General features: G+C 42.2%; 1 protein-coding gene across 1 annotated transcript in view; it reads right to left on the bottom strand.

Annotated features, from left to right (window-relative positions):
• Nucleotides 1-11,044: 11,044 nt before the first annotated feature.
• Nucleotides 11,045-23,617, bottom strand: part of ST3GAL1 (ST3 beta-galactoside alpha-2,3-sialyltransferase 1) — a 27,992-nt gene continuing 15,419 nt past the window's right edge. The window contains exons 4-6 of the mRNA XM_018563071.1: nucleotides 17,466-17,511; nucleotides 13,137-13,256; nucleotides 11,045-11,218 (exon numbers count right to left, since the gene is read on the bottom strand). Coding sequence (XP_018418573.1) covers nucleotides 11,045-11,218; nucleotides 13,137-13,256; nucleotides 17,466-17,511 — 340 coding nt within the window. The remainder of the gene's footprint in view (nucleotides 11,219-13,136; nucleotides 13,257-17,465; nucleotides 17,512-23,617) is intronic.

Below are 23,617 nucleotides of genomic sequence, written 5' to 3'. Positions count from 1 at the left end.
ACCCGGTCTCACGATCCTGTTTTTTTTTTTTTTTTTTTTTTTTTTTTTAAGAAAATTAATTTAATTCAATTATTTCACATAGAATTTTTGTGTTTAAATCAGTATTTAAATTTTTCATTTTTAAAGCAAATGTTTTATCTTTATACGGACTGCATATGTCAGTGTTATAAACTCTTTCACGGTAATAATTAATTGAACAGTATGAGGAGTAATGCGTTATGTGCAGTGGCTGCAGAGAGTTAAAATCCATCTCCGGTTCTGCCATCAGTGTCGCTGGGAAAGCTGCATCCTTTTTATTTTTTAATACTACCGGGCTACAGGTTTTTAATATTTTTCTTTTTAAACTGTATTTTAGCCGTAAAGTGATATTAAAGCCTCAATTTTTAAAATGTTTCCTTTAAGTGGACCCTCCTTTGCTGGAGGCTGTTGCTGCTTTTCTTTAAAACTGTTTAATTCTTTGTTTTCTAGTGGGTCCCCGCAGCGCTATTCCCCCCACCCCCTGCACGGGTGCCACCATCGTTCTAATGGAGGCACCCGTGCCCGCATTGGCTATGTGCATCCATAGACACACACAGCCCTGTGGCAGGCCACGGCCCTTCCCTCTTTGATGGCCTATGGCTCCTCTGCTATCAGCATCCTCCCCCCGCAACCTGGAAGTTCGGGGAACGGAGGATCGCTTCGGGACCGGCGGCGGGGACAAGCATAGCTGACAGGTAAGTGTGGGGGGGAGGGCGGGGGAGAAAAAAGGTGCTGGGCCGTTTTTACCCTAATGCAGAGAATGCCTTAAGGTAAAAAACGCCCAGACCTTAATAATACTTTAAGGTACTTCACTCTTCGCTCCTTGCAACCTTAATGGTATTAGAGTATTAGAGTGACCACAAACGGCTCGGTCATAGAAGGTGATGCTCCCGATTAAAAATGTTGTTTGTGACATTATTATTATAGAGGAATTATATAGTGCCAATAGTTTGCACAGCACTTTACAATATAAGGAAGACATTACAATCACAATACAATTCAAGACAAGATGGTAAGGAGGGCCCTGCCCCTGAGAGCTTACAATATAAAAGGGAGGGGCAAGTGATACATGAGGAGGTAGCTATGTGGGGAACAATTGTTTAAGCCATTTCTATGTTCCAAGGTACCATTATCCCAAAGATCTTTTTTTCTGCTCGAATCACAAAAACAAAGAAGCAAAACTATCATCATCCTTTTGCTGTCAGCATTGAGAGAGCATCACATTGAGTCCCACAAATGGAATGAGCCATTGGAGGACAGTCGGGCATTTCCTACCTGTCTGCCCGTCTATGATCAGCTGAACGCACTAGAGAATTATCTATAAAAAATAAATCAAGGCAACGCCTAAAAAAACAAAAGCTGCTGTATCTGTAAAAAAATAATAATAATAGCAATTCTGGGAATAAATATGGTGAATATGTGTAAAAAGTAAATCAAGGCAACTGGACTTGCTGTATTTTTTCTTGGAGACGTTTCGCTGGTCCTCTAAGTAGCTTTCTCAATTAACAATTGGTAAAGCTCGTCGGGTGATCAGCAAAATGTCTTCAAGAAAAAAAAACACAGCAAGTCCAGTTGCCTTGATTTTTTTCCCCCAGATATGCGATGACATGGATGAATGAGAGTCTTCACAGCCTTAGTACATTTTCACTGACTCACAAGCAACAGCAACATCTATAACTAATATAGAGTACTGCACTTCCTATATAGTTTTAAAGAGAACCAGTCATCAACTTACACCAACAATGGAAGTAAAAGTAGAGAAAAATCAATGCAGCATCTTTCCTTTCCATAAACTATTTGTGATTGACTTGCAATGTGCCTCTGAACTTGCTAGCCAATTCAGCTTCTCCAGGAAGAGTCAATTTCCTGGGAACAGCACCTTCCTTCCTTGCACATCATGAGTCTCTTTCTATGCTGGCCCAGCTACTCTATTCCTCCTCTTTCTACATAACCTTTTATGTAGATGCCAGGGGATGATCAAGGTAGAAAACGATTGAGCATTATTTCAGTGACCGCTCTGAGTCTGCTGGGGCTGCTGACACTACGTCCAACATGGCAGCCCCCAGCAGCAGTCTGGTCTTGCGGAGGTTGACTTGTACATGCACTGGCAGTCCCCGGGTTACGAACAAGATAGGTTCTGTAGGTTTGTTCTTAAGTTAAATTTGTATGTAAGTTAGAACAGGTACATTTTTAAAGTGTGACACAAATGTTTAGTTTTGGATAGCATAGGGAAGGGTTAACCCCCTGTAACATATGTTTTGCTGTCCTCACAGTGTCTCTAACCCCACAACATACTAACCAAAACTACAAAAATAACATTTGCATGGAGTTCTACTTTAAATGCAACAAGGACAGATGTTTGTACAATTTCCTGTAACGTACAGTACCAGACCCTGAAGAAGAGGCAGGCACTTCTCGTCTGTACGTCTAACAACTTCCTGTAATGTACACGAGGTACAGTACTACGAACGTCAGCAAGAGCAAGGTAGCATTACGACTAGCGGAACAGCCTGGGACCACTGTTTGTAAGTAGTAGTCGTACGTAACTCGGATGTTCGTAACTCGGGGACTGCCTTTACGTAACAAATAAATGCAAATATAAACTCATGGGAAGATCTGCTGAAATAAATGTTCTCTTTATAAAAAAAAAATGAAAACCCACATTAGATAAAAGGAATCTCCGACACAAAATGTAAGCATTGGTGGCATTCATGTTGGTTTGCAGTGATCTAGCCGGATGTACAATTACATAAAACATGTTTCATGCACAGATTTGGCACACATAATAGGAGTGGTTCAAAAACGGCAAACAAAAACCCGGAAATGAATAATAGAGAGGTAGATGGCTGTGTGATATTATCAAACATCTAGAAATAATCTTCCAGTTTCTTCAAAAGGATGAAAAGGAAGGTGCATAGGTCAACTGTTCTCACTAGTTACCATAACATTGGAAGGGTCATGATATTATACAGATGTATAGAAAAAGGTATATTGGATGAGAAATGGACCTTCCTGGTGGTCCTACCAAAACCGGTCCACTGTCATCTAATATCTATCAGTAGAAAGACCAATGCCTATATTAGGTCAGGGGCCATCTACTCATAACATCAAATCTTGAGATGCGAGGACACTTTATCCGCAGCTACGGTTAGACTTTTGATTGCGGATTTCTTTTTTCCATTTTGGGATATTTTATTACAAATAAAAAAACTAACTACAGGCATGTGATCTGTTCATATTCAAAATTCATTAACTGATGATGGATCCAATAACTGACCAGCCAAACCCTTTCCTTTAGAGTTGCCACCCAGACAAGAAGTCTTTACTTTATGTCTGGGTGACCACCGTGGCATTGCTGGAAGCTGGCCTTCCTGTTTCCACTCTCTAGAGTGCAGCTTCAATACACAGAGAATAAACTATAGAGCCGCAGACATTATTAGCAGACCCTAGAAGACTTTTCACAGTAATTTATGTAGAAGCAAGGAAGATCAGATCCACGCAGTGCCCTGGTGGTCATCCGAACAGCAAATAATGGAACTCTCGTCACGGGAAAGAATTAGAACTTCTGCCAGGTATGCCCCTTGTGGAAATCTTCTCTTCTTACCTGTCCTAATAATGCAGGAACAGGAAGTTCAAATCCAAGCAGTGCCTTGGTGGTCACCTGGACAGTAAATAAGGGAACTCCCCCCCCCAGGGAAAAGGGTTAGAACTTCTGCCAGGTGTCCCCCTTGCGGAAATCTTCCCTGCTTGCCTGTCCTACTTATGGAGAAACAAGGAAGTTCAGACCCAAGCAGTGCCCAGGTGGTCACCTGGATATGAAGTAAGGGAAATCACCCCAGGGGAAATAATTAGTACAGTGGTACCTCGGTTTACGAACGCTTCTGTTCACGAACGATTCGCGAACAGGAAGTTCGTCCAAATTATTGAAGGTGACAAGAATGTGCAGAGCGTTATTGAAGGTGACAAGAATGTGCAGAGCGTTAATGAAGGTGACAAGAATGTGCAGAGCTTTAATGAAGGTGACAAGAATGTGCAGAGCGTTAATGAAGGTGACAAGAATGTGCAGAGCTTTAATGAAGGTGACAAGAATGTGCAGAGCGTTAATGAAGGTGACAAGAATGTGCAGAGCGTTAATGAAGGTGACAAGAATGTGCAGAGCGTTAATGAAGGTGACAAGAATGTGCAGAGCGTTAATGAAGGTGACAAGAATGTGCAGAGCGTTAATGAAGGTGACAAGCATGTGCAGAGCTTTAATGAAGGTGACAAGAATGTGCAGAGCGTTAATGAAGGTGACAAGAATGTGCAGAGCATTAATGAAGGTGACAAGAAAGAAAACAGCAGTTACTTCTTCTAGGTAATTGATACAAAGCTGTAATAGAAACATTTCTGGTACCTCTATATCTTTTTTGTGTTTAGCCAACAGCCCAACATTACTTACAGATATGTACACTGCATAGTAACTTTACCTTTATCTATACATTTGCAGGATTCTTAACGTTATATCTTATTATAGAATATTCTCAGATAAAAAAAATAAAAATGAAAGCATTTTAAAGCAAATAACCACGGATATATATAAAGATAATACTGTATAGCACACTTTTTGGGAAATCAATTACAAAATACAAACAGTTATACTTTAAGTCACAAAACCATGCACTGAAATGTATGTTTCCCAATGGTTGGCTACACATACTGCCAGTGAAAGTAGCATGCAGGGTGACTGGTCTTGTCTCCGCCCCCTCCTTTAGTTTCTGCAGGCAGCCTGTAGTCGGTGGGGCTTCTGGGCACCTCCCACAGCTCTGCTCTCTGCACAGGCTATGTACAGCACAGTGATGATGCCACTGCTACTTTTACAAAAGGCAATATCTGGATTTACAAAGGCATTTGGTGCACATAAAGTGGAATTATATCTTCTGTGGCTATTGAGGAATTTATTTAAATGGCATGGAGTTCACATTTAAGCCAGTTGTCACCATTTGAGGAGATACCTTCTATTTCTTTTCTTGTGACAATTTTAAATATTCTTTCACTTTCCTTCCTGAAAGCAATGGAGACCAGGACAAACAGAGGGGTGACTCCTCCCAGCGGGAGGAAAAAAAAAAACAGGCGTTCTAATCCTTCACCACTCTATCCAAATGGAATAAATAATTGGTTGTAGGTACACTGTAACATCTTGACTCTGACCACCATAGGCATGACTCCCAGAGGCACATAAATTATGGGATTGGCAGTTTCAACACAGCTGGAAAGCTGAAGTGTGGCTACCCCTGGTTTAAAGGATTAGACACAGAAACTTAGATTGTTTGGTGAATTCCAGTGGGGACAATCACTGGCTATTTACATTTGTGTTGACTCCAGTGGTAGGGTTTATCCATTGGAGTTCCAAGGCCTTCCAACCACTGAGAAATCTACTCCTTTCCCCCACAAATTAATCTAATGCCTCCTGCTGTGGTGGAAGGAGTCTTAATTTCTCAAAAGAAAAGCAAATTTAATTGCAGGATGTGTTTTCTCACATTCAGAGATCATGTTTATGGCGTCTCCAAAGGATAAGGACACTGGTTGATTTGACTAACATTTCAATTTTAGGTGACCTGACCCTTTGAAGGGACTCCATCAATTAAAGTAAAAAATCTCACCAACCTTAAGCATTATAAAGCACAATGTAGTGAATTTCCATTATTCAAAGCACTGCAATAGAAATATCAAAATATCCTAATTAGACTTCCAACACACACCGACTGTGGTGTCCTAAAATGGCACACTGTGAAGGGATTCTAGTGGCAGGTTCTGACAGAAGAATGTTAAAGGACGTCTCCACCCAGTTTGGATTTTTCTTGCTTAATTGGTCTCTAGAAACAGATGCAAGGGCTTCCTTGACAACCTGCTTTGGAAAACTTCCACCTCCTATTTTGTAAATGTCTACCCATGCTGATAGGTGGCTGAAATAGGCAGCCACAGAAATGGAGGTAAAACATTCAGACAAATGAACATTAAAGATAGTTCTCAAAAGATGTACCTAAATGTCTCTAGAGATGGGGTAACTGGAATTAGCTGAGTGGAAAAGCCATTCAAAGCCCAACTGACCTTTCAGTTTAAATCAGATAAAATAATTTCACCTGTATTAAAACAAGGCCTTCCAGCTTGTTTTCTGTAGAACGCAGTTAAAGCCTGAGTAGAAATGCCTGTCCCCTGCCAGCATGCTGTAGAAAAGGATGCTACAGCATGCTGGCAGGGGACAGGCTTTTCTACAAATTGTAAGACCTTCCAGGCTCCAAAAATCCCAGTAAAACAATCGGTTCGGATGGGCTTAGGCTGTTCATACCTGGTTGCAATTCTTTCATAGGATGATGGGAAGTCTATGACCTTTTACACTTCCCCGCCACTAGGGCCAACCATGACTTTTACCTAATTTCAATTAATGTTTTATTCTGCTGCATGAGCAATAGATGTCATGCTCCTTTTTTGGGAATACAAGCATTTCCAACATTCCCAAAGGCTTGTTACTACTACCAAGTCACCCCCAATGTCTCCAAGAAAATAGGAAACCAAAACAATAGCTTGGAATACAAGAAAAAAAAAAAAGTACATCATCCTATATAATAACTTATGGCTGGTGTATCAAATATTTTATCGAGAGGCAAGGCTACAAGAGATGGATCTCATTTAATGTAACATTCACCCAAGGTAACAGTTGATAAGGCTTAAATTATAAAGTAGCCCTTGTTTGATGATAGGCATAAATTACTTTGATTTGGCCCTTGGTTTAACATTCAGAAAACTTGTAACAACAACAAAAATGTAAAATTGAAACATGAATTCAGAATTGCTTAAAACGTAGCAAAAGCTAAAAGTCTAATACAGTCTGTAGCCAATTTAGTCATAAAGAACCCTTGAATTATAATCTAGGAGCTATGAAGGATACCTGATCCTGATCTGGGCTAGGCCAAACTAAGCTCACAAGATGTCTCTTAGATTGTAAGCCCTCACAGGCAGCGCCCTCCTTTACCATCGTGTCTTGAATTCAGGGGTGTAACAATAGCCACAGCAGCCCATGTGGCTGCTATGGGGGCTGGGGGTGGAAGGGGGCCCCATGAAGGATTGCTGAAGTTGCTGTTGAACCTGTACTCCTTATGGCATTTCCAATCAAGAAGAGCTGATATCATATGTACAGGAAGAGACTATGCAGACAGGTCTCCTGCTACTTGTTCTTGATTTAGATTTTAAAGGGTTTGCCATGAGGCCCTATTAAACATGTTGCTATAGGGCCCCATGATCTGTAGTTACGCCCCTGCTTGAATTGTATTGTAATTATAATGTCTTCCCTATATTGTAAAGTGCTGCACAAACTGTTGGCGCTATATAAATCCTGTATAATAATAATAATAATAATGCTACAATCAGTTTCCTCAAATACTATAAATGTTTGAGTAATTCTGTGCAAACTTTGATTAAAAAAAAACAAAAGCAAAACACAAATAAAAAGGTACAAGAGTACATATCCTCTGGTAGTGGTCACTGATTAAAGGTAAAAGTGATAACCAACTTCAACACACTCATCGTGGACACCAACACTGGGCAGCCTGTGGGCCTCCTATGGCTTATGGCCTACAAGCCCAGTATGTTTTACAAGATACTGGTAAGCCCTGGACACAGTGAGGCTGATTTACTAAAGAATGTTCACAAAAAAGAGTGAAGATTGACTTCAATGATCCAATTAAATGCAGATTAAATAAATAAATCAGAATTTGCTTTTCACATGATTGGATAATTGATGTCCATCTTCACTCTTTTTCTTGTGTGAACCTTCTCAAACCCTTAGTAAATCGGCCTCAATATATTTAACGCATGGTACATTATTATAATAAAGCCAAACTTATCCTTTGGTATAGTGATCATCAATTCCTAGACTAAAGCTGGCCATTCACTGGTAGATTCTCATATGAACATTCATACACACAAAATTCAACTGGTATATGGCCAACTTGACCTTTCATACTCTTCGCTATAGGGCTTCAAGAGGAAATGCACTCCTGTACTCAAGCCTCAACCTTTGCAAATAATGGGCCATGCATGGGATGTTTTTTGCTTCATTAATGATATGACTGCAGGTCCATTAAACATGGGGAATGTTCTGGGAGAATTGGCTGGCTACTTCATATTTACTGCTGTGCTTTCAAAGGCTTCCACATGCCTAGGATCTAGGTGTGAAGACTCTTAATAAGCAATTATGTTATCGTAGTCACCTTAAAGGTATAGCTGTTTCATGGACGACAAGTCGATGGACTTGTAAAACTTCAACCTGACTATGTATCTCTGTAACATCAGGTACATTTTTTAAATATTTTCCCATATTTTATTAAAATTGGGATATTATAAAATATTACATATGAATACTTCCTTGTGAAGCCAGCAGGTTGTACATTTCACGCCAGAAGACCTGCTTGCTCAACTCTTTGTTCCTTTACAACTATGCTTTGAAATAGACTTCACCACTAGGACAAATTACAAAGACTGCCAAATGACTCATGTTCCCTCCTTCTCCCCTTACAGAGAAGGGACTGTCTTGTTTAGTTGTTCACAGTCTGCCAACACGCTGATGACTCTCAACAGAAAGCACAGCGTGCTCTGTCAACTGAGCATCCTTTATATTAAGGGGTCTATTTATCAATGTTTTCAACCAAAATTCACACAATTTTCACCCCAGATTCACCTTTAAAAAAGATTCTGTTAGAAAGTGGATGAATGTGTGAATCTTGGGTGAACTGATTGACATTGAGGCCTCGTTCACACCAGAGACAATGCGTTCTGGCCCGATTCTTGCCAGAACGCACTGCATCGCATTGCAGCCGGCTCACTATGTTGTGGGGCAGGAGGGGACGTGGGGCAGGAGGGGACGTGGCCGTTTTTATTGATCATCATACAGAGAGGGATGCATTGGTAGAATTGGTTTTTGAGTGTAAAGGTCCACTTTAAGGCTTTCCCTTCCTTTCATGTTCCCCAGGCATTGCCTATTGGCTCCCAGGATGTACTGGATGGCTCACTAAATCCCACATGTATTAAACACTGCTTCTAGGATTCCCTGTAACTTTGAGTTTTTTTACTAATTCTCAAGCCCATTAATTTTAATTGGGCACAGCGTTCGAAAGAAAAGAAAAATCCATGTACAGGACAACTTTAACCGCTTATCCCTGTTTAGAATACAAACATCAATAACTTAAAAGAACAGTAAGATGTATCAAAAACTATCCTAAAAAAAGACACATTCTAATACTTTGAAAGCATTATCAAGTTTTTAAGGCCCTACAATAAATTATCAGCACCCTTCATTTCCCCCTTTATATTTTAGAAAAAAATACTACAAAGCTTAGTGGTACCAATGAGAATTACCCATAATTCCCAACAATAAATTATGCTGTACTAAGAAAACTAAGTAAAAGCTTTAAAGCAAAAATACAATTTCTTTGCAGACTGCAGACCCACACTTTGAATACACCAACCGTTCGATTTAACACCACAGTGCAACAATATGAAGCCCACATTAACCAATCAAAAAAAGGATTAAGCAGCTCACTGTAGTAAGGTCATTGGTTACCGTGGGCTATCGCTCACCATGGTTCTTTGCACTGTTACCAAAATAGCCCCAAGTGCATAAAATACCTCTTAAAATTATATATACACATATGCAAAACTTCATATTCTGGATATACCTTAAGAGAACTTGAGAGCTCCTTTGGTAATGGGAAACAAAAGGTTGACCATACGTTACCTATATAAAATAATGCAAAGTATAAAATCACCGTACAAATGAAATCAAGTTCAAACAGTTACGGTCCCCAATAAAAAAGTAGCAAACTCTTAAATTGTTCCAGCATCGAATTCAAAGAGTACAAAATGACGGAAAACAGCAAGAGATAACTTTCTATTGGTCCAAGCAGGACCCAGAAGTTACCTACTCAAGTAATGAAGAAGAAAATGGACCATCGTGTGAACATTCCAGGCTTAGGGCTTCCTTAAACTTATTTGTAGTTCTTTAACTTCTTTCCACCAATAAAGAAGGTCAGAGGACAACCAAGAGTATACAGTGAATTCAAACAATATTCAGCAAAATGTATTCCTCTTTAGGTCTTCAAAAAGTGACTTTCGTTGATCTCCAAGAACATGGATGTTGTCCACATTACGGTTATCTGTATAGTTTAGCTGTTATTGCCAAGGAACACAATGGTCCTGTTGCGTCAAAAGCCAGTGAACTGAGTAGTTCTCCCGCTGTCATTATCCCTCAAGGCAGGGAAGTTACCTACCCTCTACCCCAGTGGACTGGTGTAGTTGCAACCACTTCCACAGCTCTCTGGCCTTCTAGCTAAAGGTCTATTTTACCATATGCTTGGGGTAGGGGTCTGGTGTTTTTTGTAAACATATAAAATAACGTGAAAACTTGAATGTTCTACTGTTCCAAACATGAGAGGGCCAATACCAGACTTTCTAGCTTTTCTCAAGGTTGTCCGTAAGACAACCTACATTTTGCTTTTTTTGACCATTAAAAAATAAAATTGGGTGTTACCAAATAAAAAAAAAAAAAAATCAGGCGTTATTATTGTATAAGTAAAACATTTCACACATCAGGAAACACCGGACACTTTTCCCCTTCTTCATCAATCAGGTTGTATTATCTGATAAAATGACGAACAGTACATGTGGTTCCTGTTACCCCAGTTTAACTGATTGCACTCATTATGAATCAAAGTCCATTTCCTTAATGAAGCATGGTCAAACCAAGTCCATCAGACCCTTAACACGTGGTCATCTGGCCCAAGTGGCTGCTGTTGACGATAAAATGAAAAGGACCATTATTATAGCTCTTCTTTTTTAACTTGAAGTTCTAAATCCCGGAAGTGATTCAAACAGCCAATGTCTAAATGATCCATCGGGTCTCCGAAGAAACACGCAGTCTTCCCAGGAAGTGTTAAGAGTAAAACATGTTTAAGTAGTGAAATCATCAATCACAGTTTTCCATTCACTTGGGGGGTCATCTTCCCCTGTAGATGTTAATTTTTTTAATAGAAGTTAAATTGCCTATGATGTCTGCCTCAAAATCGCCATCGTGGACTCCGGTTTGGCGGAAAGCTCCCGCAGATGGATTGTTCTCCCAGTAATGGTGCCAGTTTCCTTTACTGTCTGCTCCGAATCCGTACAAGTCCACCTGTGTAGATGGAAGGAACACATCAACTCCAGGCATTTTTAAAGGGATCCTAACCTTACATACTGTAAGTCACTTTATTATTGCACTTGTCTGATATGGGTTTCAGCCTGCATAGAACTAAACTTTCAGTTTTGGTTAGATGTTGGTGGGCTTAATGAAAGTAGATGCGAACCCAAAATGTGATTTCTGTTTAAAGGTTCTTCTCACTGTTCTCAATCTAAGTTTGCTGCCTTTATTGCTATAATTCTTTGAGAAGCATGTGGAAATAGCAGTTGATTCTCCCAGCATGCTCCTCTTCCAGGTAGCAGATGACAATGCTAACCATGGTTTCTAATTTGTGTCAATAATTATGGCTCATCTATAGTGGCCCTGTGACCACTGTTATAGTCCATCTGCTGTACGTGCTACCGCATTCGGAATACTGGATACCTTGTTTTTGAAGCCCGATGTAGTTAGAAATTCTACAGGAAGCCATGCCTCCTGGCCCATCAAAGGTCTTTAACTGACAGGAGGTGGGAGCAGAAGAAGCAGTGCTCAACCAGAATGACAGTGGTCACAGTACCACTATAGATAAGCCATAATCATTTTACTATGGAAACGTTATCGAATTTTTAAGAATGTGAAGGACTTTTAGTATCTTTAAACCTCAAGCACTTCCTCTTTGTAGGGTGAACACTTAGTCCCCTAGTTGTGCTGTCCTGTGTTGTCACCCTGTGTGTTGGTCACATGCACTTTCGACTGAGACTGCATAAGTGGCTGTCCCCACATACATCTTTGTAATATCCCCTTCGCACACTGTACCGAATTACCCCAGGATCCAACGGGTGCTGGAACAACTGGTGGATGGCGCCACAACATGCAATCTAGAAGATATGTTGTCCGCACACCATTCTGCTTCGGAATGCCATCTTTATTCATATTCCTTTAGCATGACATGTGAGTGGAACGTTTCAGAGCCTCACAGGACCGCCTTCGTCAGGCAAGGTGTTCAACTCTTTTCATGACAAAGGGGTCCTGTGAGGCTCTGAAACGTTACACTCACTAACGGAATACGTATAAAGATGACATTCCAAAGCAGAATGGTGTGCAGACAACATATCTTCTAGATTGTCCAACACATACAGGCATGGCCTGCTGTGGTCACCATTAGGAAACCCATCATCAGAAATGCCATGTCACCATTGCTAGAGTGCATGTAGACAGGAAAACAAGCTGCAAGGGATCAGCAACACTGAGATGCAGCAAAGGATGAAGACAAGCATTAAAAAAGGGCAATTGTTTATGGTACACATTGCCTTAGCTACTAATAATTTCACTCAATTAGGGTTTTCATTCACTATAACCTTTAGATTCTTTCACCTCTTGAGAACCATCATTGTAAGTTCACAGCTCTGCCCACCTGCCCACAGAGGGCCATACACTCTCTGCTAGATTTTCCAAATAATTTGCCGGAATAGTGAGTCTTCCGAGGACAGCACAGGAGTGGGAATCCACAATGGGGTCATGAACTGGAAACTCTGTCAAAGAGATAACTCAACTGAAGCTGGTACAACCATCTGCTGGGGGCTCAGAAGCTGAATGAGTGCTGTCTACAGGCAGGGATTCTGGTTCAGCAAACGCTGAGTGATGAGAACAGACTCTTGGGTAATGTTTTATTATGAACGACAGGTCAAAGTGATTGCCGAATCAGTAAAAATTGGTCTACAAGGGAAACACAACAGTTAGGAGGGGGGGGGGGGGGGGGGGGGGGGCAGCTCATTCCTAACCTAATAGGGTCCCTTTAACCTATGTCAGTTTATTGATTGGCTGTTTTTCAACATCCTGTTCATGAAGTATTACTGTATTCACTATCACACATGAACAATGTATGATATCGCCCTAATGATAGCCATGAGGTCATGTGACATCGATGTATCACCTTATCGCAGATGTGAAGAGCAAATATTACACTTAGAAGCCCTGTGGAGGGGTACCGGCCGTGATGCATCAACCATCGGTCGTAGACATACTTCATGAATTCTGGGTGATAGACAAGGATCTGTTGGGGGGAAAAATAAAGAGTTAGCGAACAAGAACAAAAAAGGGTCAACACTGCCAATCAAATAAATGTATAATGTAAAGTATTTCCTGCTCACCCCTTCCATCATAACAACAAATAAATGAGTTTGAGTTGCTCATTTTTGGATAGTTGATGAGGTTATGAGGATGCAGAGCTTGAGTGCCCAGGCTCAGGAAGTTATTTTTTCAGGAGAAATTCAAGATACAAGGTAGATTTTTCAGGGTACCACAATTACGAGTTCTCAGTGTTCCCCATAGGATAGCAAGCCTTCACAATTTTGAGTTTGCAACTATTTAAAAGTGGATACAAAATCTGCAGATCTGCTTGTCAGGGTTTCTTTTACCCTTTCTCCTCCAGTTGGCTGCAGCATGGCTTGTTTTGCAGTATGTCTGACACTGCTGTTGCTCTGTGATGCCCTCTTATGACCAAACCCGTAAACATCATCATTCTGCAACTTCTAACAAAACTCCTCACAAATTCCTGTCTCAGAATGATGATGCAACAGCAGTTCACTATTTAACCATCAGCATGTCCATTCAGTCCCCGCACTTGCGTGTGCTCTGGTTTACCAAGTGCTCTGCAGTTGTTCCTGTTCTCTGTGTATGACCCTGGCTCTGGTTGACTGATCTCCTGCGTCCTGACTCAGGCTTTGTTTCTGTTCATCCTGCTCTCAGTGTTCTCTGACCTGGCTCAGCTGCCCACCTGCTTTGGCATCTGACCTCTGGCTTGGCATCGACTACGTCCTAGACTTTCTCCATTGTTTTTTTGTCATTTATGTTTATTGTTTACAATAAACTCCTTTTTTTTTTAAACCTGCACTTTAGGTTTCTGTCTTGTTTCCTGGTTGTCTGGTTTCCTGGTTGTGTAATTGTGCTTACAAAAATATGCGCATACTAACGTAACCATATTTCGGGTAAACCTATGTAAGAAAATGACGATTGTGCAATGCATGTTGGGTATCACCACGTGCGCCAGAGTGAGAACAATAGTTCTAGGGCAAACATTCATGGATAACTATAAATTGATGACTTGTACGGGTTTTTAGACTCGGTTCACACTTAGGCGATATGTGACCAAGCGGCAATCGTGCACAAAACGGTGCGTATGGCCGCGTGGTCATGGAATCGCACAAAACCGCTGATTGCACTGGTGGTGCCATTCTTTTCTAATGGCACCCCAGTCACACCCTTTTTTAAGCGATTGCCACGTGGATATAACCCCACTGAAATCGATGGGGCTGCTCTTAATCCGGGCTCGCCCAGGTGTGAACCTGGCCTAAAAGTTATATCTCGTCTTGATTATTGCAACTCCCTCCTCATTGGCCTTCCACTACACAGGCTCCTCCCCCCTTCAGTCTATCAAGAATGCAGCTGCTAGACTCATTCACCTGACCAACCGCTTAGTCTACAACTCGCCTCTGTCAATCCCTGCACTGGCTTCCACTCGCCCAGAGGATAAAATTCAAAATATTAACAGTCACTTACAAAGCCATCCACAACTCTGCCCCCGCCTATAGCTCAAACCTTGTCTCAAAATATCACCCTAACCGTCCACTCCGCTCTTCCCTAGACCTCCTGCTTTCCAGCTCCCTCGCCAACTCCTCCCATACTCACCTCCAGGACTTCTCTAGAGTCTCTCCCATCCTCTGGAACTCTTTACCCCAACCTGTCCGTCTATCTCCCACCTTGACTGCCTTTAGGCGTTCCCTAAAGACTCATCTCTTCAGGGAAGCCTATCCCACCTCAACCTAACCAGTGAACCATCACACTTCATCCCCACACAGCTACCTCCTCATGTATCACTTGCCCCTCCCTTTTAGATTGTAAGCCCTCAGGGGCAGGGCCCTCCTTACCATCTTGTCTTGAATTCTATTGTGATTGTAATGTCTTCCTTATATTGTAAAGCGCTGTTGGCGCTATATAAATCCTGTATAATAATAATAAAAGTGTCGCCTATGGACAATATGGGGTACTGTATTTTATCGGCGTTTCAAGGGGGCGCGGTATTTTTAAGCTTGGCACGTTGGGTATCTATTTACTCGACACATCCTCATCTTTTATATTTTACAAAACAATTGGGATTTATATTGTGTTTTCGTGCACTAAAATTAACATTGGTTTAATTTTTGCTAAAATCTCGGGTTTGATAGAGTTGCACTAATATAATTTGCAACCGCCACCATTTTATTCTACGTGGTCAGGAAATATATATCTCTTGGGAGTTTTAGGTAATTTTCAGGCCCAAGATGTGGATTATAACATGTGTGCAAAATACGCCCTGGCATCAAAAGGGTTAATACGCCTAAACATAAAAACAATACGGTGAGGTTTGGCTGCTCCTCTTGCCCGCAGTATGGAAGACAAGGAGCCCTACGGAAGCTGTTCATTCTGGAAGTGCTTCTGTCTTGCCTGTAACCAAGCCGAGGTCTGATGATATTCAGCAGGCTGGTACGCACATGTCTGTGGGGGCTGAATTTTATAGCCATAACCCAGCGCAAGCGTAAACTTTTATTAGAGAGCTCACAGTTCTTGTAGCAATTTAGTAATGAAATGGACGGCAGCACTTATTATATAATCGCAAGTGTAGGAGGGAGTGATATATAGTCGCCCGAATGCTACAATGCCTAGCCCGATACTTCCGGTATCAGGAAGCCGGGCAGCTTCACACACAATGATGCATTAATAAATATAGAGCTGCAATAATCTGCAGGCAGTTCAGCGTTAATTCTCAAATGATCAGACCAGTATGACCATTGCAAGCAATACAAATAGTCTTCTCCCCAATCCAAGCATAGACAAGTCTCCTCGCCTCCTCCGCTGCCCATATTTACAAAGCTCAGCAGAAGAACAAATACACTTTATGTACTCGGAATCTAAATTCATAATCATAGATTCAGATCATGCATCAAAAGAAGAATGCAAAATATCCAATTCCATTAATCCATATGCATTAAAATACCAGGTGTGCTGGATTCAAGGTTTTCAGTAAAAGAGACCCAGATCCTGGATTTAAAGGGCTGCCCTTGATTTTGGTAGGTGAGTGTCATTAAGTGGTAGAGTAGTTGGTTAAAGTGTTACTACACTTTTGTTGAGAAAAAAACAACAACCCTCTCTGGGTGATCAGTGTACATTATAAGGGTTGTAACTGCCATTTGGGCTAAAGAACACATCCCCCCCCCTTTATAACAGGGGTGAGCTTCCCACCCCTATTATAAAGAGTAAAAAAACCAAAACTTAAATTGTAAAGCACTGCGCAAACTGTTGGCACTATATATATCCTGTTTATTAATAATGTCACGATTAGGGCACTGCAGCACCAGGAATTGTAAACCCAGGGTCTTGCGGAGCAGTATATAGTGACTGAACTAGGAATGGGCAGTGATACCGGTCTTCGGAGATGCAGGGACAGTGTGACCGCACAACAAACGCAGGTGTGCCAGAGTCGCAGGATCTAAGGAGCCACCTGGTCTTCCCCAGAGCCACTGATGGTGTGGATGTTGAGCTGTGGGCCAGCTCCCAGGTTGCGGCTCTCTGACACATCTGTGCACGGACAGTGCCAGCAGGGAACTCAGGGACCACAGCACAGGGAAAAGACACAGGGTGCATACAAGATACAGAAAACAGGCACTAGAGGGAAGAAGTAGGGAACATGCGTGGCACAGAGAGCAGGTAACAGAAGGGAGCACGCAACAGGTGTACCCACAGAGACAAGAGATGCACAGGAACAGCAGAGGGGAATGCACAAGGGAAAGGAGGGAGGTGCACAATAGTGCAGAGCACACTAACCACAGGAAGCAGGAGGCAACCACACACAGAGCAGGGAGCAATGCTGTGGAGGGAACACACAGCCACAGCAAACAAAAGAGGTACACGGACAGAAAACAGAGGGAATGAAAGAGCGCAGCAGGAAGGGAACACTGAACCCAACAAGAGCAAACAAATACACAAAATGCAAGGTGTACTCAAGCGGCAATGCCACAGGAAACAGAGCGGTCCGGCTACTAGCGTGGAGACACGTTGCTTGAACGGTAAAGCACAGGTGCACAAGCCTTATAACACATAGGTTCAGGGCGGACTGACAGGAAACCAAGCAGCTCGGACAGGAGGCAAAAACCGGCGCCGGATCAATGTGCAAGGAACTGTGACAAATAATAATAATAATAAATTATTGATAATACGTCCACTTTACCTTTTCTTTGGTCACTTTGATCCTGCGTGGCACTGGAGCGTACGTGCTGTATAAAGATAAAACAATTTATTAAAATATATCCTAAAACATAACAATAAAAAGACACATTGATAACAAAGCACGGATCTCCATAGATATCACATGAATATCAGCCGATCGCCTTCTCAACCTCAAGAAGCAACAAGTTGTAGTTCTCTCTCACAGCCACTAGATGGCGACATGACACCTCTTACAATCCTCGCTCAGGGTTACGCACAGGGCTTCTGGTCCTCATGCCGATATTGTGTGTCAGTGTAACAAACCCCTTCCAGCTTGTTCTGACAGGTACGGCGTTTGATTTAGAAACATTTCACCAAAAATATTAGGACGCAGATGTCAGTCGGGAGATTTCAGAATTTATTATTACATTGCAAAAATCTGATGAAAAAAGTACAGCGGCATTTATTTACCACCCGATCGTAACCTGTGATTAGATTTAAGCACACCACACATGTAACAATCTGATAGTACATGGTAGATCTAAAGAAAATTGTACAATGTAGTGCAAGGGCATGCCTGATTGGATACAAATTGACTGGATGGGTTTGGTTGGTCCTCATACTGGATGGTTCTGGTTGGTCCTCATTTCACAAAGTTTTGGCAAAGTTGATTGTACAAAGTTTGAATGGTCAGATTGTAATGTCTAGGGTGAGAGGATTGCCCTCTACCTCCCGACTGTGTCCTAAAGCAGTTTGTTTAACTCTCGTCTACCCGATTTTTTTTTGTACTCACCATAAAGTCGAAGGACACAGCTTTGATGATCATGAGAAAGTAAGGGTTATACTGCCGCTTACAGGATAATTTTTCCTGTGGGTGGCAGTATAACCCTTGGTTACTTGTTATCAATAAAGCTGTGTCCTTCAATTGAAGAAAGAAAAAAAGACATTTTGTATTTGCGGTAAAATCTTCTACCTTTCTATTGTATATAACCCTTGGTTGCCGATCAATAAAGCTGTGTCCTTCAATGGACGATAAAAAAGTAGCATGTTTGTACTCGCCTTAAAATCACATTCTCTTATCATCTGTTGAGGGACACAGTTTTATTGATAATAAGCAACCAAGGGTTATACAGCCACCTGCAGGGGAAATGTATTTCTAGTGTAGGTGGCGGGATAAACCTTATTATCAATACCGCTGTATGTCTCAACAGACGAAACAGAAAGGTATTTTAAGGTGAGTACAAAAATTCTACTTTCTCTATCGTCCATTAAAGGACACAGCTTTATTGATAATAAGCAACCAAAAGTTATACTGCCACATAAAACTATAAATCCCCCTGTGGGAGGCAGTATAACCCTTTCTTATTATAATCAAAGCTGTGTCCCTCAATAGATGATAAAGAAAATAGGATTTTTATACTCCCCGTATAATCCTTTTCTCATTGAGGGACAAAACGTTGATGACAATAAGCAGCCTAGAAATACCCTGCTGCCTACATGAGAAATCCACTTCTCCTGTAGGTGGCAGTATAACCCTTAGTTGCTTATTATCAATAACGCTGTGTCCTTCAATGAGCTGAAGAGAAAAGGATTATACAGTGAGTGCAAAAATCCTATTGAAGGACACATCTTTATTGCTACCAAGCAACCAATGGATATACACAACAGGAAAAATTATATACAATGGGAAGGTAGAAGAGCTTACAGCGAGTACAAAAATCCTACTTTGTCTATCGTCCATTAAAGGACAAAGCTTTATTTATAATAAGCACCCAAAAGTTATATATAGAACAATACATTCTGCCGTAGGCAGCAGTATAACCCTTTCTTATTATAGTCAAAGCTGTGTCACTCAATGGACGATAGCGTTGGTAGCATGTTTGTACTCACTGTATAATCCTTTTAGCCCATTGAAGGGCACAGCTTTATTGATAATAGGCAACCAAGGGTTATACTGCTGCCTACATAAGGAACCCATTTCTCCTGTAAGTGGCAGTATAACCCTCAGTTGCTTATTATGAATAAAGCTGTGCCCTTCAATGGGCGAAAAAGAGAAGGATTATACAGTGAGTACAAAAATCCTATTGAAGGACACAGCTTTAGTCCTAATAACCAACCACTGATTATCCTGCCACCTGCAAGAGGAATCCATTAAACCTGTAAGTGGCAGTAAAACCCTTTAGTTACTTAATATCATCAAAACTGTGTCCTTCAATGGGCTAAAGAGAAAAGGTTTATACAGCGAGTACAAAAACCCGATTGAAGAACACAGATTAATTCATAATAAGCAACCAAGAGTTACACAATATGAAGAGTAACATACAATAGGCAGGTAGAGGGCAATACCCTACAGGAAGTTTTGGCTCTACAAACTTGAAGTAGCAGAATGTTTTTGGATCAAGGTAAGAAAATGGAGCATGTAGAGGGCTAACCATACAAACTCCATGCAGATATGCTCTGCTAGGTACTGGGCCCAATGCTAGCCACAGATTAACCCTACACAAAGCTGAGAGACTCTGCCCTGGCAGGCAACATCCTGGATATATCATTTTTATTTGTTTCGGAGCACAATGGCCCCCTGTTCAAGAGTCACAAGGGGGATTTAAACTGAAGTCCCCGGCAATAAAGATGGTGCTTTGTTCTCCCGGTTAAGCCCTCTTTAAGCAGTGAGGAAGTAATAAGGATATTGCAGAGCGGCCATGTAACCGTGCCCTGTAATTCAGTCATGCGGGATCTTTCCGGCAGTCCCAGAGGAACGGCCTCGGGCCTATGGCCAACCACACTGGGATGCCTTCGTCGTCTGAAAGGAGGGGGGGGGCGCTCATCTATTTAGTGATCTGCGGCTGGGCTACCCGCTGGCTGCCGGTTTTAGATGCTGCGACCCCCTACACTTATTCAATGGTTGGTCTAGACCAGGAGTGGCCGATTCCGGCCCTCCTGCTGTGCCTTAACTTCAAATCCCAACAAGCCTCTGCCGCTGTTAATGTCAGTCTTGCAATGCCTCATGGGACTTGTAGTCCCACAACAGCTGGAGGGCCAGAGTCGCCCTCCTTTGGTCTAGTGGAAGCAGGTTGAAGTACTAAATCACCGACTGATATTGAAAGTGTATCTAAAGAACAACAATGTAACGCGTTGCAGCTTCCCAGTCCTTAGATGTGGCAGCTGCATTCGTTTTCCTTTATTTTCACCAGCAACATACTTCTGTCCTAAGGGGACAACGCTCACTTACTGTACGTATCAGATAGGCACATTGTCACCCTAGTTTGCTGGCTCCCAATTTTGGGCTACTCCCCCTTTTTCCTTATCTCCATAATGTATGGGGGAGATGTTTTATAGTCTACTTGCATGAACTGCGCAGGGCTGATAACACTGCTTGAAATTTCTGTGTCGCCCAGGAACGGAGGGTTAGAACCTTACTGGTTTCATGGTGAGATTGATGGGTACATAGTTAAACTTATTGAAGATATATAACAAAATGCTTTCAAGCGTATATTTAACAAACAAAAAGGGAAAAAATGGGAGCGCGTTCAAAGCTTTGCTACAACACAGGATCACAGCTTGCTGAAAGCTAATTTAATGTAGTGACCATTGTAATCTATGAAGCTCTTACCAACAGTGTGTGGGGTATAGGTCAGGGTGTTGGGTTATAGGTCAGTGCATTGGGTTACAGGTCAGTACCTTCCGTTATAGGTCAGTGTGTTGGGTCATAGGCCAGTGTGTTGGGATTATAGGCCAGTGTGTTGGGGTATAGGTCAGTGTGTTGGGGTATAGGTCAGTGTGTTGGGGTATAGGTCAGTGTGTTGGGGTATAGGCCAGTGTGTTGGGGTATAGGTCAGTGGGTTGGGGTATAGGTCAGTGTGTTGGGTCATAGGCCAGTGTGTTGGGCTTAGAGTGTTGTTCTACTTGCATGAACTGCGCAGGGCTGATAACACTGCTTGAAATTTCTGTGTCGCCCAGGAACGGAGGGTTAGAACCTTACTGGTTTCATGGTGAGATTGATGGGTACATAGTTAAACTTATTGAAGATATATAACAAAATGCTTTCAAGCGTATATTTAACAAACAAAAAGGGAAAAAATGGGAGCGCGTTCAAAGCTTTGCTACAACACAGGATCACAGCTTGCTGAAAGCTAATTTAATGTAGTGACCATTGTAATCTATGAAGCTCTTACCAACAGTGTGTGGGGTATAGGTCAGGGTGTTGGGTTATAGGTCAGTGCATTGGGTTACAGGTCAGTACCTTCCGTTATAGGTCAGTGTGTTGGGTCATAGGCCAGTGTGTTGGGATTATAGGCCAGTGTGTTGGGGTATAGGTCAGTGTGTTGGGGTATAGGTCAGTGTGTTGGGGTATAGGTCAGTGTGTTGGGGTATAGGGCAGTGTGTTGGGGTATAGGCCAGTGTGTTGGGGTATAGGTCAGTGTGTTGGGTCATAGGCCAGTGTGTTGGGATTATACTGTAGGCCAGTGTGTTGGGGTACAGGCCAGTGTGTTGGGGTACAGGCCAGTGTGTTGGGGTACAGGCCAGTGTGCTGGGGTACAGGCCAGTGTGCTGGGGTATAGGCCAGTGTGTTGGGGTACAGGCCATAGGTCAGTGCGTTGGGTTATAGGACAGTGCGTTGGGTCATAGGACAGTGCGTTGGGTCATAGGCCAGTGCGTTGGGTCATAGGTCAGTGCGTTGGGTCATAGGTCAGTGCGTTGGGTCATAGGTCAGTGCATTCGGTTATAGGTCAGTGTGTTGGGTTATAGGTCAGTGCGTTGGGTCATAGGTCAGTGCGTTGGGTCATAGGTCAGTGTGTTGGGTTATAGGTCAGTGTGTTGGGTTATAGGTCAGTGCATTCGGTTATAGGCCAGTGCATTCGGTTATAGGTCAGTGTGTTGGGTTGCACGTGGCACATGCGATGCTTGAAGTGTAAATTAGGGTTTTGTCATGAATAGGGTAACTCATTGATTTCAATGGGTTACCCTTTGCATGGCAAAGAAGCTCATGCACCTGTTTGAGCTTTGTACATTTTTTTTTTTGCAGGTTTAATGCACGTCTCGCTTGATGCGCTTGGGATGCCATTAAAAATAAATTCCCCCACAAGCCCAATGCGTTTTGGGCACTGGCGTGAATGGGAGACGAAATCCCGCAGTGTTCCCTTTACATGACGAGAGTACTCCTTGCTGGTGTGATAACTACATTTTCACCTGCCGAGCACCGCCATCTCTGTAGACGCCAGTTCATCATTTCCGATAGCCTGCGACAGAAAACGTTACATTTTATCTCCTTCACCGCCGGCCTTATACATAAACCCGATTCCAACATGTTTTGTTGTTGTTGCTGTGTACGGTTTTACCTTTCTTTCACAAACTGGGTCACGTTAAAAAAAAATCTTAATTAAGTGACAGCCGAAAACTGCGACGGCCATTCCGCCTCGGGCACAAGGACACCTTGTGAGCTGGTAATGGGAAAAGCAGGGGCAGCCTATGGATACGGTATATACTCCTCACTGGTCGGGATATGCAATTAAAAAAGAACCGTAAAAAAAGGTGAACGCCGGGCGTCTGGAAACTGCGTAAAATACTGATATGAAGTTTCTACATCTCGCCAGTTTTGTGTTCATTTTAAAAAGCCAGTAATGCAGCGTTCATAATATATAACGTTACATTTCAGGGAATCCGAAGGGGTTTTATGTGAGTACAAAACCTGAGTTGATATATTGTGTATCTTTCATGCTAGCTGTGCTATATCTGCATTATTTTATCATAATGCACAGATCTGTAACTCTCGGCGATCAGTAATCCTCCCGGATCAACAACTGCTCAGGTAAAATCTCAGCCACCTCTGTTGTTTGTAATCAGTCAGCCCTGACTGGTAGATTAGCAATGGCAGTAGCAGTTGGGCACAACGTTTGTGCAGCTTTACTGAGCAGGAAGCAGACTGCGTTCTCTTAATGAGTCTACAAGGAAATCGCTGGCACCCCCCACCCTCTGAAAACGTTTGTTTTCTCAACTACCTTGCCTGATCAACAACTGCTGAGATAAAATCTCAGCCACCTACGGGCTCTGTTATTTGTAATCAGTCAGCCCTGACTGGTAGATTAGCAATGGCAGGAGCAGTTGTGCACAACATTTGTGCAGCGCTACTAAACAGGAAGGAGTCTGCGTTCTCTTAATGAGTCTACAAGGAAATCA

This window comes from Nanorana parkeri, unplaced genomic scaffold (assembly GCF_000935625.1).
Source record: "Nanorana parkeri isolate BGI_ZX_2015 unplaced genomic scaffold, ASM93562v1 scaffold629, whole genome shotgun sequence".
NCBI lineage: Eukaryota > Metazoa > Chordata > Amphibia > Anura > Dicroglossidae > Nanorana > Nanorana parkeri.
The sequence above is the reverse complement of the archived record's forward strand: the minus strand, read 5'-3'. Positions and strand labels throughout refer to the sequence as shown.